This window comes from Heptranchias perlo, chromosome 29 (genome assembly GCF_035084215.1).
Source record: "Heptranchias perlo isolate sHepPer1 chromosome 29, sHepPer1.hap1, whole genome shotgun sequence".
NCBI classification, from domain to species: Eukaryota; Metazoa; Chordata; class Chondrichthyes; order Hexanchiformes; family Hexanchidae; genus Heptranchias; species Heptranchias perlo.
Window position 1 is genome coordinate 21,378,740 of NC_090353.1, and position 18,299 is coordinate 21,397,038.

The window sequence follows — 18,299 nt, forward strand, 5'->3', positions numbered from 1 at the left end:
TGCGGATTCATGTCCATAATGTCCCTTTATCAGCTGCTTCCCAGTCCTAACTGCACTGCTGGGAAGAAGTAGCAAGTATAAGCATGTGTTTCCCACAGGAACAATGAGGAGGAGAAGGAAAAGAAGAGAGTGTGTCATCAAAGGACTGCTATTGTGCACTTCTTAATAGCTGGTTCAAAGCAGCATTGGTGAGAGCTAGGTGCAAGCTCTCTGCACATTCACTTGAATATAGTTAGTGAGACCTGGGGCGGCTGAGGGAAGGGGTTATTCATATCCTCGCTTCCAAAAAGAATTCTGTAAATTGAACAGATGATTTTAAAAACTAGTGGGTTTTGCCATTGCTGTGCGAACAGGTACATACAAATGCGTGTCCGCACGTAGACAAAAGTAGTATTTCTGTGTGGTATCGTGCAGGAATAATCAAGCCACCTGGTTTGCTGAATGAGCAGAGTAATTGGAAAAACCGATATTACAGTCTCTATATATAAAGTATGTTGTTCTTCCAGAACTTAAACTCTGGGTCAGCTACTTCAGAATGTATGTGTAACAGTTGTTAAAGAAACAATGTTAATTGTAAATTTTGTGCATCTTTATTCATGGTCCAATTTTCTTATTTCTTTACTTCATCTGAAGTGATTTGATGGGCTTCCTTTCTTGTCTGTCGCATGCTACTTATGAAAACTGAGTCAGTCCACTGATCTATAAACTGCTGGTCTTTGTGAGGGATTAGTACTACTCAGCTAAAATTTTTCCCCCTCCCTGAAAAAAATTAAACTGTACATAATTTGTAATTCACTTTAGGAGGTCTGTTTTATTTTGATGTTTCACTTAAATCTTAATAATCAATAACTTCAAATACAAAATGGGTTGCATTTCATATTGCAAAATCTGATTCTTTTGCTTATAATTTTATCATCTTTGTTTAGCTTCTGGTGTGGAACAACTCCAGTTCAGGCCCAGTACAGCAGTATACAGAGCATCTTGCAGCAGTGAAAGCCATTGCCTGGTCCCCCCATCAGCATGGTCTCCTTGCATCAGGTGGTGGAACTGCTGACCGGTGCATCCGTTTCTGGAACACTCTTACCTCTCAGCCTTTGCAGTGTATAGATACAGGTTCCCAGGTGTGCAACCTTGCTTGGTCCAAACATGCAAATGAACTAGTAAGTACAAAGTATTTCACTTGTTTTTAGTGCATCTCTTATCCATAAAAGTGAAGCTGTTGGGTTGTCATAAAATCCTAACTGGTTCACCAATGTTCTTTAGAGAAAGAAACCTAAGGTTCACTGGATAGGACAACCGCCTCATCCCAGAAATCTGAGAAAGATTGAGTAGAATGGGCCTATACTCTCCAGAGTTTAGAAGAATGAGGGGTGATCTCATTGAAACATATAAGATTCTGAGGGGGCTTGACAGGGTAGATGCTGAGAAGATGTTTTCCCCTGGCTGGAGAGTCTAGAACTAGGGGACATAGTCTCAGGATAAGGGGTCACTCATTTAGGACTGAGATGAAGAGGAATTTCTTCACTGAGGGCTCTGAATATTTGGAATTCTCTACCCCAGACGGCTGTGGATGCTCAGTCGTTGAATATATTCAAGACTGAGATTGATAGATTTTTGGGCTCTTAAGGGAATCAAGGGATATGGGGATCGGGTGGGAAAGTGGAGTTGAGGTCAAAGATCAGCCACGATCTTATTCAATGGTGGAGCAGGCTAAAGTGGCCATATGGCCTACTCCTGCTCCTGTTTCTTGCGTTCTTAACCTGCCATCCTTACCCCGTCTGACCACACCTGGAGTACTAAGTTCAGTTCTGGGCACCCCACCTTAGGAAGGACTTGGAAGGAGTGCAATGTAGACTTACTAGAATGATACCTGGACACAAAGGGTTAAATTACGAGGAGAGATTACACAAACTAGGGTTGTGATCTCTGGAATTTAGAAGATTAAGGGGTGATTTGATCGAAGTTTTCAAGATATTAAAGGGAACTGATAGGGTGGATAGAGAGAAACTATTTTTGCTGATTGGGGAGTCTAGGACTAGGGGACATCGCCTAAAAATTAGAACCAGGACTTTCAAGAGTGATGTTAGGAAACACTTCTACAAACAAAGGGTGATAGAAGTTTGGAACTCTTCTGCAAATGGTAGTTGATGCTAGCTCAATTGTTAATTTTAAAACTGAGATTGATAGATTTTTGTAAACCAAAAGGTATTGAGGGATATGGGACTATAGCAGTTTTTGGAGTTAGGTCACAGATCAGCTATGATCTCATTGAATGATGGAACAGGCTCAAGGGGCTAAACGGCCTACTTCTGTTCCCATCTGCGACCCCAGTCCCACACCAATGTGGTTGACTCTTGCCTAGAAAGCCACTCAGTTGTATCAAACTTAGAGATGACAATAAATGCCGGCCTTGCCAGCGACGCACACATTCCAAGAACAAATACAATTTAATCTGGATTTAGTGTATTTGTAAAATTTCACTTCACTTTCTTTGAGTATTGCTTTCTTGGCTCATTAGCAGTCACAAACCATTACAATCAGCCAGTCAGTCACTGTGCTCTCAGCTTAAATGCACAATGCATTGTTGTACTTGGAAAAGTTTTCCATTCATTGAGAACATAATGGGTAAGAAAGTTTTGCGGAAATGGGCTTTATCTTGGTAGGACTGGGGAACAACGTACTACATAATAAAGGTAGAATTCATAATTATAATGTTAGAAAATATTGGTGCTGTTGTGTAATAACAATGTGTTACAATAGTAATGACTAGCACAATTGACGCTTTTTTCATTCAAACACTTTACATGACACCACTGTTTTTAATGTACATTTGTTATCGTATTGGTAAATTAATTCTTTTAATACCTGTAGGTGAGTACTCACGGATATTCACAAAATCAGATCCTGGTGTGGAAGTATCCATCGTTAACACAAGTAGCTAAATTGACTGGACATTCATACAGAGTGCTATACTTGGTGGGTTACTTGTTATAATTTTAATCCTTGCATTATACAAAATGAATGTAAAAATCATTACATTCTTTGGCTCTTTAATAAACTACATATGCATCCAGCTCTAAAAAGCTACGAGCCTGGTTGACTCTTCTAGGATAACTGTGTATGGCCTTACTTTGTATTTTGCTAATGTTGACATTAAGGATCAGCAGCCCTCATGATGTAGTGGTTAAGATGTTCATTCTAGACGATGGTTGACAAAAGCTCTTGCTAATTTTATCTCTCATGAATTTCACCTATGCTTAGCGATGTCAGTTAGTTTGCAAGCAATATTACAGACGTACCTTCAGTGGGGGTGCATTTTGTTGGTAGTGATCATAACTATGGTAAAACTAACTGAAATATGGAAAAGGACAAAGATAGAACAGGAGTTAAAGTTCTCAATTGGGGAAAGGCTAATTTTACTAAGCTAAGAAGTGATTTAGCAAAAGTGGACTGGAAACAGCTACTTGAAGGTAAATCAATGTCAGAGCAGTGGGAGGCATTCAAGGGGAAGATTCAAGGGGTGCAGAGTAAACATGTTCCCACAAAGAAAAAGGGTGGGGCTGCCAAATCTAGAACCCCCTGGATGTCAAGGAGCATACAGGGTAAGATAAGGCAAAAAAGAAAAGCGTATGTCAGACACAGAACTAAATACTACAGAAAGCCTTAAGGAGTATAAAAAGTTAGGGTGAAATGGAAAAGGAAATTAGGAAAGCAGAGAGGGCATGAAAAAATATTGGCAAGTAAAATCAAGGAAAACCCAAAGATGTTTTATAAATGCAAAAAGAGCAAGAGAATAACTAAGGAAAGCATAAGGCCTATTAGAGACCAAAAAGACAACCTATGTGGAGGCGGAAGATGTTGGTATGGTTCTTAATGAATACTCTGCATCTGTCCTCACAAAAGAGGGACGATGCAGACATTGTAGTTAAGGAGGAGGAGTGTGAAATATTGGATGGGATAAACTTAGTGAGAGGAAGCATTAAGGGGATTAGTATTTTTGAAAGTAGATAAATCACCAGGGCCAGATGAAATGTATCACAGGCTGTTAAAAGAAGCAAGGGAAGAAATAGCAGAAGCTCTGACCATCATTTTCCAATCCTCACTGGATACAGGCATGGTGCCGGACGACTGCTAATGTTGTACCATTGTTTAAAAAGGGAGTGAGGGATAGACCGAGTAATTACAGGCCAGTCAGTCTAACCTCGGTGGTAGGCAAACTATTGGAATCAATTCTTAGGGACACGATAAACCGTCACTCAAAGGCACGGAGTAATCAAGGACAGTAAGCATGGATTTGTTAAGGGAAGGTCGTGTCTGTCTGACTTGATTGACCCTCCTTGTTACCTCCTCAAAAAACTCAGAGGGTAATGCATTTGATGTAGTCCATATGGATTTTAGCAAGACTTTTGACAAGGTCCCACATGGCAGACTGGTCAAAAAAGTATAAGCCCATGGGATCCAAGGGAGAGTGGCAAGTTGGATGCAAAATTGGCTCAGTGGCAGGAAGCAAAGGGTAATGGTCGACAGGTGTTTTTGTGACTAGAAGGCTGTTTCCAGTAGGGTAATGCAGGGCTCAGTACTAGGTCCCTTGTTTTTTTTGTGATTATATATCAATGATTTGGACTTAATCATGCCCCCTACATTTAAGAAGTTTGCAGATGATACAAAAATTGGTCGTGTGGTTGATAGTGAGGAGGAAAGCTGTAGTCTGCAGGAAAATATCAATGGACTGGTTAGGTGGGCAGAAAAGAGGCAAATGGAATTCAATCCGGAGAAGTGTGAGGTAATGCATTTGGGGAGGGCAAACAAGGCAAGGGAGTACACAATAAATGGGAGGATACTGAAAGGTGTAGAGGAAGTGAGGGACCTTGGAGTGCATGTCCACAGATCCCTGAAGGTAGCAGGACAGGTTGATAAGGTGGTTAAGAAGGCATATGGAATACTTTCCTTTTATTAGCTGAGGCATAGAATATAAGAGCAGGGAGGTTATGCTGGAACTGTATAAAACACTGGTTAGGCCACAGCTTGAGTACTGTGTACAGTTCTGGTCACCATGTTACAGGAAAGATGTAATTGCACTAGAGAGGGAAAGGAGAAGATTTACGAGGATGTTGCCGGAGCTGGAGAATTTTAGCTATGAAGAAAGATTGGACAGGCTGGGGTGGTTCTCTTTGGAACAGAGGAGGCGGAAGGATGATTTAATTGAGGTGTACAAAATTGTGAGGGGCCTAGATAGATTGGATAGCAAGGACCTATTTCCCTTATCAGAGAGGTCAATAACCAGGGGGCATAGATTTAAAGTGATTGGTAGAAGGACTAGAGGGAAGCTGAGGAAAAATCTTTTCACCCAGAGCGTGGTGGGGGTCTGGAACTCACTGCCTGAAAGGGTGGTAGAGGCAGAAGCCCTCAACTCATTTTAAAAAGTACCTGGATGTGCACCTGAAGTGCCGTGACCTACAAGGCTACGGACCAAGTGCTGGAAAGTGAGATTAGGCTGGGTGGCTCGTTTTCGGCTGGCATGGACACGATTGGCTGAACAGCCTCCTTCTGTGCCATAAATTTTCTGATTCTAACTGTTTGGACAAGCTTAACCAGCATTGGGATGTTGCTTTCACCTGAAGAAAGAATAAAAAGACCAAAGTACCCTTCATGCCTTCTCAAGCATGGCCCTAAAGATTGTGTCCAAACTACAGTTAGCATCCAGCAGAAAACCCAGGTATCAATATGAATCAAGATTGGAACAGACCTCTATTGTATCTTCCAAACAATCCTTTTTAGTTCCCCTTTTCAGCCATGCAAAACCATAATACCATAACTGGGTACTCGCTGCCATATCCCACTGGTTAGTTAGTTGATCAATGTGAGAGTAGAGGGTACTAGACTCTTAAGAGAACTGGGGGAAAAAATTCACCCCAAAGTTCTTTAAGAATACCTAGAACAAATTTCACTTCTCCCAGCAAGATCACTACAGCTATCTCCAGACTACGCAGTACTTTGCAGATTTCCACTTGAGCCAACCCCCTGGAACTTTTCCTCCACTCCCCAGTAGCATGCTGTGGATGTATCTCCACCCTGTGCATTAATCTCACCTCCACAACCGAGGACTGAATAGAAAGCCTGTAGAAATTAGATATAGGCTGACCATTAAGTGAGGAGGAGTGGTGAGACGTATCGAGCCAGATCCTAAACGCAGCCACTCGTGGCAAAATGCAAAAAGGCCAACTAAAGATCATACGTTGCATGTACTGCACATCACACACCGCATACAACACAAATTTCATCTTTCCATACTAGGTAGTTGGTGGATGCACTGTGGCCAACAAGGCACACTCCTACACCTAATCTGGTCATGCCTCCGCATCCAGCCATTCTCCATTGCAGTCTGGGAGACTACCAGGAGCATGACCAGTCCAAAGGCTGTAGCTTAGTGCTTGCTGGGTCCATCTACTGGAGTGGGGGCATCCCCTGCAATGAGCAGACTAGCACAACTCTCAAGTAGCTAGAAGAAGATGCATTTCTCCCCTACCTACCTAATCCCAGAATCCAAGACCAAACATGCTGCCTTAACTACATGACCTGCATTGCTCCAAGTCGAACCAAGATATCCTGGTTTTCAAATCCCTCTGTGGCCTTGCCCTTCCCTATCACTGTAACCTCTTCCAGCCTTACAATCCTCCAAGATCTCTGGGCTCCTCCAATTCTTGCCTCTTGCACATTCATGATTTTAATTGCTCCACCATTGACAGCTGCCTAGGCCCTAAGCTCTGGAATTCCCTCCTAAACCTCTCTACCTCTCTCTCCTCCTTTAAGACTTACCTCACCTGTCCTAATATCTCCTTATGTGGCTCGGTGTCATATTTTTGTTTGATGCGCCTTGGGATGTTTTACTATGTTAGAGGCACTATATAAATGCAAGTTGTTGCTGGACTGTCTTGCTGCACTTCTCTTTCGAGCAATATAGATTAAATGAGTCTCCCGTCAATCCTTTCCCAGTTAGGGAAGGTGTATGGGGAAGAGGAACAAATAAGTGGTTGGTGAAAGCAGATCTTGTAGAAACCAGTTATTTTTTTTAAAACTACAAAAGGAATGTACTACTCTAACAAAATATTGTAAATAAACTGAATCCTCTTTTTATCTGCAGGCAATGTCACCAGATGGAGAAGCCATAGTGACTGGAGCTGGAGATGAAACACTCCGATTCTGGAATGTCTTTAGTAAAACTCGTTCAACTAAGGTATACGATATTGTGGGTAGCTGTGGTGATGTTAAGGCTAGACCAAAAATTTTCAATTTTAGTTAAAGAATCAACAGATCCTGTGTTTGATTAATTGTAGAATCATGCTGTGTAGGAGTTGCTGGTCTGTGGTGGTTTAAAGCTATGTAGGAATTCACTGCAGAGTATGGTAAACATGGTTTGCTCCTGCAATTCTCCTTTGGTGGATCCCTTAATTCATGACTGTTTTAGGAAGGAACAGAAATGCAGTACTTCCCACAGAATTGGAGGAGGAATTGAAAAGGAGTAGAGTTTTATGCTCCAATCTGTCAAACCACCAGCAGCCAGTTGTAGTGCAAAATTTGTAATGGTGAAGGAAGATCATCTTTGCTTTGCTTTGCAGTTGTGGAATAGAATACCTATGTTCATAACAACATCTTAGATGCAACTCCTCCTTATCCAGTAATCATTGTGATGTCATGGTGGTTTCAAGATTACAATAAGCCACTGTGAAACCTGGAGGAACAACCTACTCCCTTCTCTTTCTTACCCAGCTATCTACATTGGGGACTTTAATAGCCACCATACAGACTGGGGTTACTCACAATCTAACAAAGATGGTGATCGGTTACAAAGTTGGGCATCTAGTAATAACCTTGACCTGATCCACGACCCTAAACAGCATGGCACCTTCTGCTGAGTGAGATGGGGTCAAGACTACTCCCCTGACATCAGCTGGTTCACATCAATCAACAGTCACCTACAAGCAGCACCATATACCGTTCTCGATGAATTTCCACACAGTCGTCATCTACCATCACTTATCCATGTCAGCCTCAATTACCACTCATCAAAAGTACAAGGAAACCATGATGGAACCTCGGGAAACCCAATTGGGCTTTGTTTATAGAGACTGTTAAATGAATAATTGTTACTATCCTATGACATTACATAACATCCCAATCGAGGAGGCTTACATATGCTCCACAAAGCTGCAAAATCCACAGTCCGTTGTGCTTTTTGCCCCTTGTATACAGTACGCCTGGACAAGGAGTGCATTGTTCTATTGAAATCAAATTGTGCAAATCTATGCTGATGGTGCCTTTGCTACTCAAGCTAGTAATTATTTTTCCACCCTAGAAACCACACTGAGTAATGATTTGAAACTTATGGTGGAGTACCGCCTAAAATGGCGTCATCAACCAAGTACCACAAAGATTGTGTCCTCCGTCTTTCGCTTGCACAATGCTAGTGCCTCTCGTGAATTTATCCTAAATAGATAACTCCTTAAACATAAGAAATAGGAGTAGGAGCAGGAGTAGGCCATAAGGTCCCTCAAGCCTGCTCCGCCATTCATTAAGATCATGGCTGATCTTCAACCTCAACTCCACTTTCCTGCCCAATCGCCATATCCCTTGATTCCCTTGAGCCAAAAAAATATTGATCTCCGTCTTGAATATACTCAACGACTGAGCATCCACTGCCCTCTGGGGTAGAGCATTCCAAATATTCACAACCCTCTGAGTGAAGAAATTCCTCCTCGTCTCTGTCCTAAATGTCTGACCCCTTATCCTGAGACTATGTCCCCTAGTTCTAGACTCTCCAGCCAGGGGAAACATCCTCTCAGTATCTACCCTGTCAAGCTCTCTTAGAATCTTATGTTTCAACGAGATCACCTCTCATTCTTCCAAACTCCAGAGAGTATCGGCCCATTCTACTCAATCTTTCCTCTTGGGACAATCGTCTCATCCCAGGAATCAATCTAGTGAACCTTTGTTGCTCCATCTATAAGGCAAGTATATCCTTCCTTAGTTAAGGAGACCAAAACTGTACACAGTACTCCAGGTGTGGTCTCGCCAAAGCCCTATGCAGTTGCAGCAAGACTTCCTTACTCTTGTACTCCAACCCCCTTGCAATAAAGGCCACCATGCTATTTGCCTTCCTAATTGCTTGCTGTACCTGCATGTTAACTTTCTGTGTTTCGTGTACAAGGTCGCCCAAATCCCTCTGAACACCAACATTTAATAGTTTCTCACCATTTTAAAAAGTATTCTGTTTTTCTATTTCTCTTATCAAAGTGAATAACCTTACATTTCCCCACATTGTACTCCATCTGCCACCACCTTGCCCATTCACTTAACCTGTCAATATCCCTTTGCAGACTCTGCGTCCTCCTCACAGCTTACTTTTCCACCTAGCTTTGTATTGTCAGCAAACTTGGATACATTATACTCGGTCCCTTCATCTAAGTCATTAATATAGATTGTAAATAGCTGAAGCCCAAGCACCGATCTCTGTGGCACTCCACTAATTACAACCTGCCAACCTGAAAATGACCCGTCTATTCCTACTCTCTGTTTTCTGTCCATTAACCAATCCTCTATGCATGCTAATGTATTACCCCAATCCCTTGAGCCCTAATCTTGTGTAACAACCTTTTATGTGGCACCTTATCAATTGCCTTTTGAAAATCCAAATATACTACATCCACTGGTTTCCCCCTTATCTACCTTGCTAGTTACACCCTCAAAAAAAAAAAAAACTCTAATGGGTTTGTCAAACACTTTTTCCCTTTCATAACACCATGTTGACTCTGCCTAATCATATTATGATTTTCTAAGTTCCCTGTTACTATGTCCTAAATAATAGATTCTAGCATTTTCTTCACTGCTGATGTCAGGCTAATTGGACTATAGTTCCCTGTTTTCTCTTCCCTCCTTTCTTGAATAGCAGGGTTACATTTGCTACCTTCCAATCCACAGGGACTGTTCTAGAATCTAGGGAATTCTGGGTGATGCTCACCCTGTTTACTTGGGTGTCACCCTCGACCAGTCACTAACTACAAAAAGCATCTACTGAAAACTGCTGAGAAAGTCAAAACTTGAAATAACCTACTCGCCAAATTGCCAGTTCTGCCGAGGGAGCAAACGGCTCCACTTTACGCTTATCTGCTCATGCACAGTTGTGAATATTGTGCTCACTTACCACGCTATGATGGTGGATACTAAATGTATGCTACTGTAAGGCTCATTGCGACCTAGTCTGCTCACATGGTTACAAGTCCTTTGCAACATAGCTCCTCCACATCTTTGTCGTTCAGATGCAGTAACAAAATTGGTGAATGCACTTTGACAAAATCATGTCAATTCACTCTGATTTTGTTTTATGCACCAACAGCACTGCTCTCTTCAAAGCACCCAATATTGTCAATCATTCGTGACTACTTTGACTTTTCCTTGTCCACTCTAAATGCCAACAAGTTGATAATAGATGCTCCTATAAATCACCATATTATCTCTGACCCTCCAGACTGTCAACCAAGATTCAACTAGGCCATGTTGTAGTTGGATGCTTCTCAACCGCTTTCAAACTTCAAATCTTCACCCATGGGGCCTTCAAGACAACAAATGGTCTTGTGGACAAATACACTAAACAAAGCTAGTGTTATTCCTATATTTAAAAATGGAAATAGAACAAATCCAAGAAACTATAGAGCAGTTAGCTTAATATCGGTGGTAGGGAAGATAATGGAATCTTTACTCAAAGATGTAATTTTAAAAATCTAGAAAAAGAAAATACAATAGAGTAGTCGGCACTGATTTCAAAAGGGAAAGGCATGCTTGACCAATCTTACTGAATTCCTCGAAGAAGTAACTGAAAGTAGACAAGGGCAGTGCAATAGATGTAATATATTTGGATTTTCAAAAGGCCTTCAATAAGTTACTGCATCGTAGACTCATGATTAAGGTAAGAACATGTGGATTCGGGACAGGTAGCAGAATGGAGATAGCAAGCTGGTTACAAAACAGAAAACAGAGAGTACGTGTTAAGAGTAGCTACTCAGACTGGCAAAAGGTGGGAAGTGGTGTTCCACAGAGATCGATACTGGGACCACTGTTGTTCACAATTTACATTAACAATTTGGACTCTGGAATCGGAAGTACAATTTCAAAATTTGCGGACGGCATCAAATTGGGGGGGGTGCAGAATGGGCGTATAATTGGCAAATGAATTTCAATATAGAGAAATGTGAGGTGGTGCATTTTGGTAGGGAGAATGAGGCAGCTATATACTGCTTGGATATTAAGCGTCTAAATGGGGTAGAGGAGCAAAGGGATCTCTGGGTACAGATATACAAATCGCTGAAAGTAGTGTCGCAGGTTAATAAGGCCATTTTTTTTAAAAGGCAAAACAAGTACCGGGGATCATTTCCAGAGGAATAGAATTGAAAAGCAGAGAAGTTATATTAAACTTGTATAGAACCTTGGTTAGACCACACTTGGAGTACTATGAACAGTTCTGGTCTCCGTATTATAAAAAGGATATATAGGCATTGAAGGTGCAAAAAAGATTCACAAGGATGATACCAGAACTGAGGACATACTTACCAGGAAAGTCTGATCAGGCTGGGGCTCCCTTCTCTAGAAAAGAGAAATGTAAGGAATCTTACAACACCAGGTTATAGTCCAACAATTTTATTTTAAAATCACAAGCTTTCGGAGATTATCCCCTTCACCTGACGAAGGGGATAATCTCCGAAAGCTTGTGATTTTAAAATAAAATTGTTGGACTATAACCTGGTGTTGTAAGATTCCTTACATTTGTCCACCCCAGTCCATCACCGGCATCTCCACATCATAGAAAAGAGAAGGTTGAGGGGCGACCTGATAGAGGTCTTTAAGGGTTTGATGGGAAATGTTTTCACTTGTGAGGAGTCCAAAACTAGAGGTCATAAATATAAGATAGTCACTAATAAATCCAATGGGGAATTCAGGAGAAACTTCTTTGCCCAAAGAGTGGTAAGAATGTGGAATGTGCTACCACAAGGAGTAGTTGAGGCAAATAGCATAGGTGCATTTAAGGGGAAGCTGGATAAGCACATGAGGGAGAAAGGAATAGAAGGGTATACTGATGGGGTTAGATGAAGTAGGGAGGAAGGATGCTCATCTGGAGCATAGGCCAGTTGGGCTGAATGGCTTGTTTCTGTGCTGTAGACCCGAGGTAACAGTTTATCTACAAAGAACCACATGCCTTAGGAGGTGTACAGGATGTCCAGTTAGTGGAGCACTAATAAATAAAGTAAAATGAGAAGTAAAACTTTTTTTGCAAAAATAAGATTGTTTTTATGAATGTGGAAACTTACATTTTCTCTTGAATTGATTTACAGGAATCCATATCTGTGCTGAATCTCTTCACAAGAATACGATGATGATTGAGGAAATAGTTTGTTTAATAGGGAAAATGCCAACAATCCCATAAATATACAAGAAACTGTTACATCATGCTGGTACTGATTTTTTTTTCATTTGGATGGATCTTAGGAAGAGGACATTTTGAAGGATTTTGCTGCTCATTCCAAACAGCTCGAATTTTTAAAAGTATGTTTTCAATTATGTTTGTTTACAAAGAACTGTTTGAAAAGACTGCCAAAGGTTTTGAATTAAGGTCTAGTTAAGTGCTGATATTCTAATTTTCTTGTACAGTTTATATAAAAAGCCAGCTACTTTTCACTGTCATAAAACTGGAGAGAAGTCAAGAGAAATGTGATTCACATTTTATTTAGTGCTACCTGTAAATATTTTTCTGTTAGTGTAGGAAAATGTACATTGAATATAAAGTTCTGTAGAACTGCAGTGAGAATGCTAAACAAAGCTTGATTATGGAGATGAGCATAATGTTTTAATATTAGGCTTTCCTGTGTGCCAATATATATATAAATATATATATTTTGTAACTATTACAAGGATTTTCAAAATATTAAGCAGGAAGATTACTTCTATTAAGTATTTTGTTATTAAAATGTCTGGCTCCTGTAGGTTAACATCATGTTGAACTGCACAAAATAGTAATCTTATTTTAATTAAAATTATGAATTGGCTAAAATTCTAATACTAGATGTAAAAGTCCAATGAAGCATGAACCCTAAAATTTGTTGGAGATTAAAAGGTCTTGCTGCTTATAATGTTGAAAATGCTTTTGACTCAAATTGTACAAATATGGATGGAAAAGCACTTGAATTTTTTTAACCTTTTTAGTGGCAACCATTACCAAAACTGTTAATTTTTGTACATCTGTTTGTTATTTTATACCATCTGTGATCTTTTGTTCAGCTGTAAAACTGCTTTCAGTGTTCTCTAATAGTGAGTGAATGCCTTTCAAGTTGTTTGCATTTGTGAATGAACCTTCTGACACCCAACGGAAGTGAGTAAAGCTGTTGAAAATGTTAAAAATGATGTTCTGCAACATGACTCTGTTGGTCCAATATCTGCAGCCAGGATAACATGACATGACAAGTCTGCAAGTTTGCTGGTGTACAAGTATTTGTTAGTGCAATTCAAAACTGGAATTGCACAATGTTTCTGCAAGTCATGTGTTCTAATTAAAACTGGAAAAATCCAAATATATTTATTACTATATATTTGTTTTCACCAAGAATATTTATAATACTTCATCATTCATGACCTTTACAGCAATCATAAACTGGAAATTTAAGTGGATCCTGCAGAGAAACTTTTTAGTCACTTTCCGCGCTTTATATCAGGTTACTATAAGGCCATATCCGAGGAGACTGGGTGTTAGTGGGTAATAGAAAATAGTGTGTCTATCTCCTGTGTTCAAATCCAGCTCTGACAGGATAAAAATCTCCCCTTTTGATTTGAGGAGTCTAAATGTGTGGGTGTTGATTTTGTTTCCAATGGTCATGACTGTACAGGTTAATTTAGAAAACTTTTGGAAATCTCTTGCAGTTTATCAGAATAGATGGTGAGGTATGATAAGTTGAAGTGCTGCTCAATTTGGGTTTTCACCTTGTTGAGGCAATGTAGGAGGAGCATTACATTACATCTGACCTCAGGATCCTTGGAGCTGTTGGACGTAACGATGAATAATGCTCCCTTTCCTGCCATTGTCATTTTCCTTATTTTGAGCATGACGAATTTCAGTGCTGCCTGGCATTGGTGATAGTGTAGTGATGTTAACTTGACAGATCAATGCCTTTCATTTTTAAGTTTTGTTCCCATTTTATATATTACAACAGTCGTCTTTTCGGGGGAAGACAAGAAACACTGTTTAAAATGGGATGATTACTTCATACAGGTAATAACACAAGTTTTACTGTGTCCATTGTCATATCACAGGTTTTCAGTGATGCATGTCATAGTTGTCTCATAATAAAGAATACTGACCTTTAGCTGGCATGCTGGATTTCCAAAGGTATATGAAACTGCTGTAAATGTGTCTTGTATAGTGAGAACTGAGCAGGTTTGTGTGCTATTTATGATAAATGCTTCGCAGCTCTAATACTGCCGCCCTTACTGACTAATTAGAATCCCAATATCTGCCTGTTTACTATTTGCCAAATTAATATCTGTGCAGAATATCCAAGAGTTTATAACAAGTTATGTATTCAAATTTATGTATTCGTTTGTGAGGTGTTACAAAAAGATGTTTGACGCATTGGATAGTTTTTTTAAAAAAAAAGTTATACAGCTATTGAAAACAAAACCTAAGAGGCATTAAACATAAAGAAGACCTTTCATTGATGTGTTTTATTTGAAAGAATTAAGCTCAGAATAATGATTCCATATAAATATTTGGAGGGTAAAAGCAGTGTGTCCACTCATTGCATGATTATTTGGTCCACTTACAGATTCTTTTTAAAAACAAAAGATTCTTGTGGTTATGTCGTGAGTGAGAGGAAAATTTGCAAAAAAGAGTTAAAAGCACTCTGGGGTGGCAGGTTCCCAGAACAGCGAGATTCTACATAACAGAGGCAAAGTGCATCCCCACAGCCAGGGAAGGAAAATCAAAATCCACACACTGGGGGAAAGACCATTAAATACATGACACTGCAAATACTGATGGTTCTAATTCAGTTCACTGAGTGAAACTTGTGCACAAACGACCTGAATTGGCTTTGCTGATGTCATACACCTCTTGGAAGGGGCAAAGTGTAGCCAATGTCATTTTTAAAAAATCTTCATTCTTTGATTTTTTTTTTCTTTTAGCACACTATCTTTTAATCAGAGTACCAATTTCAGACATATATTCATTAACTTGTGTATTTTCCTTTTTAAAGAGGAGAGACTGAATACTAATGATCCAATTCTTAAAGCTACTGTCCTGGAGGAATATGTCAAAGTAATCCTTAATCTTAAGTATTATACACATACATTGTATGGCTATGAAGCAGTGCTTTTGTGGGAATTTTTTTTTTTTTGAAGCATCAACATTACCTATAAACAAACTCGTGTGAAACTCCTGGCCAACAAATGAAAACAAAAATCAGTATTACGCTAAATAATATAATGTTTTTGCCGTGCCTAAAAGACCATAATAAGTATCCTGTGTCATTCTGCTGAGTAATATTTAGCTGTTTCAAGAAAGTAATGATGTGGAAATGCCGGTGATGGACTGGGGTTGACAATTGTAAACAATTTCACAACACCAAGTTATAGTCCAGCAATTTTATTTTAATTTCACAAGCTTTCGGAGGCTTCCTCCTTCCTCAGGTGAATTTTCTTTTCCACAAAATTCACCTGAGGAAGGAGGAAGCCTCCGAAAGCTTGTGAAATTAAAATAAAATTGCTGGACTATAACTTGGTGTTGTGAAATTGTTTACAATTGTCAAGAAAGTAAGAAAAGGTAGGAATGCAAAAAGGCCATTTGGCTCAAGCAAGTCATCCCTCAAATACATGAACTCCTCCTATCTTGGCTTCTAATAGTATTTCAAATAGCCTTATTGTTTTGACTTTCTTAACTTGCTTGGTAGATTATTTCAAATGTGTATATTACTGAGTACATGATTTCTTTCCTGATATCTAGATGGCCTGGTCATGATGGAATAGAAACCATGCAGCAATTTCGGTAGCTTGTATAAGCACTATTAATGCGATCAATTGGAAAATCTAGGCTTGTGTCTGTTGTTTTAACACCAGTGGTAACCAGTTTAAAATTGTGCCAAAATGATGATCAGAAAATCAAGGCTGTAATGTCTGAGTATCAACCGATTTTAGGTAGAATTATAATATATTCATATACATTTTTTGTGCTTAAAAATTTAGAATTATCCAATAATTTGAATTAAGCAATCTAAATAGCAATGCAAATCTATGCGGGAGAAGCAGCTGAGCGGAGCACAACTGGGACCACACAAGGAATCAAAAAACATCAAGAAAAAGTCAAAAAGTGACGTCACAAGACAAGGAGGAGTACCGAGGGTAAGTCAGTAAGTATTTAGTTTATTGGTGTCTTTAATGGTTAGTTAGTGTTGTTTAGTGTTAGATAAACAGTAAATTGCCTTAATGCTAAAACAGTTTAAATCCCCTCCTGTGTATCCTGGAAAACCACACGTGCAGGAAGTGCCGCCAACTGCTCAAGCTCAGTTTCTGAGCTTGAGGGGCGGCTGGCGTCACTGCATATGGAAAGCTGAGAGTTTCGTGGATAGCATGTTTTAGGAGGTAGTCACCCCGCAGCTACAGAGACACCAGTCGCAGAGAGAGTGGGTGACCACCAGACAGACTAGCAGGAACAGGCAGGCAGTGCCGGAGTCCCCTGGGAGTGTGGCAGTCTCAAACCAGCATTCACTGTTGAATACCAGTGAAGGTGTTGACACCTGCAGTCAGGAGCAAATCCATTGCACCGTGGGACACTCAGCTGTACAGGAAGGCAAAAGAAATGCAGTTGTTATAGGCGATTCGATTGTCAGGGGATTAGACAGGCATTTCTGCAACCGCTGATGAGTCCTGCGAGATATGTTGCCTCCCTGGTGCCAGGGTAAAGGACATCACCTAAGAGGTTGCAGAACATGGGGGAGGGGAACAGCCAGAAGTCGTGGTCCATGTGGGAACCAATGACATGGGAAGGAAAAAGGCTGAGGTCCTGCAGTCAAGAGTTTCAGGAGCTAGGGAGGAAGTTTAAAAAGCTGGACCTCAAAGTTAGTAATCTCTGGATTATTCCCAGTGAAACGCGCTAGTGAGTATAGGAATAGTAGGATAAGACGTGTAAATACGTGGCTGGAGAAATGGTGCAGGAGGGAGGGTTTCAGATTCCTGAGGCATTGGGACCAGTTCTGGGGCAGGAGGGAACTGTTCAAGATGGACGGGTTGCACTTCAACGGAGCTGAGACCAATGTCCTCGTGGGGAGGTTAACTAGTGCTGTGGGGGAAGGGTTTAAACTAATTTTGGCAGGGGGATGGGCACCAGGATGAAGCATTGGAGAGGAAAAACCAGGTGCACAGAGGCCTGGGAGGGACAAATAATACTAGAGTAAAGAATAGTCTTTGCGAATGGAAATCCATTTCCAGTGGTGCCACAGGGCTCAGTGTTGGGTCCCTTGCTGTTTGTGGTATATATTAATGATGACTTGAATGTAGGGGGCATGATTGGCAAATTTGCAGACGACACAAAAATTGGCTGTGTAGTTGATAGTGAAGAGGATAGCTGTAGACTCTAAGAAGATATCAATGGGTTGGTGGAGTGGGCGGAAAAGTGGCAAATGGAGATCAACCCGGAGAAGTGTGAGGTAATGCACTTAGGGAGGGCAAACAGTAAAAGGGAATACGCAGTAAATGGGAATATATTGAGGGGTAGAGGAAGTGAGAGACCTTGGAGTGCATGTGCACAGGTCCCTGAAGGTGGCAGTACAGGTAGATAAGGTTGTGGAGAAGGCATACGGAATGCTCTCCATTATTAGCCGACGTATAGAATACAACAGCAGGGATGTAATGATGGAGAGTGCAGAGAAGATTTACAAGAATGTTGCCGGGGCTTGAAAATTGCAGCTACGAGGAGAGATTAGATAGGCTGGGTTTGTTTTCATTGGAGCAGAGGAGGCTGAGGGGAGACTTGATTGAGGTGTACAAAATTATGAGGGGCCTAAATAGAGTAGACAGGAAGGACTTGTTTCCCCTAGCGGAGAGTTCAAGAACTAGAGGACGTAGATTTAAGCTGATTGGCGAAAGGATTAGAGGGGACATGAGGAAAAATGTTTTTACCCAGAGGGGTTGGGTGTATTGAATTCGCTGCCCGAATTGGTGGTAGAGGCAGGGACCCTCAACTCTTTTTTAAAAAGTACCTGGACCTGCAC

The 18,299-nt window shown here is 40.5% G+C and overlaps 1 protein-coding gene across 2 annotated transcripts in view; it reads left to right on the plus strand.

Annotated features, from left to right (window-relative positions):
- Window positions 1–13,613, plus strand: part of fzr1a (fizzy/cell division cycle 20 related 1a) — a 49,132-nt gene extending 35,519 nt beyond the window's left edge. For both annotated transcript variants that reach the window (XM_067968257.1, XM_067968258.1), the window contains exons 11-14: window positions 927–1,160; window positions 2,872–2,976; window positions 7,142–7,234; window positions 12,381–13,613. In XM_067968257.1, coding sequence (XP_067824358.1) covers window positions 927–1,160; window positions 2,872–2,976; window positions 7,142–7,234; window positions 12,381–12,422 — 474 coding nt within the window. In that variant the 3' untranslated portion in view covers window positions 12,423–13,613. The remainder of the gene's footprint in view (window positions 1–926; window positions 1,161–2,871; window positions 2,977–7,141; window positions 7,235–12,380) is intronic.
- Window positions 13,614–18,299: the final 4,686 nt, after the last annotated feature.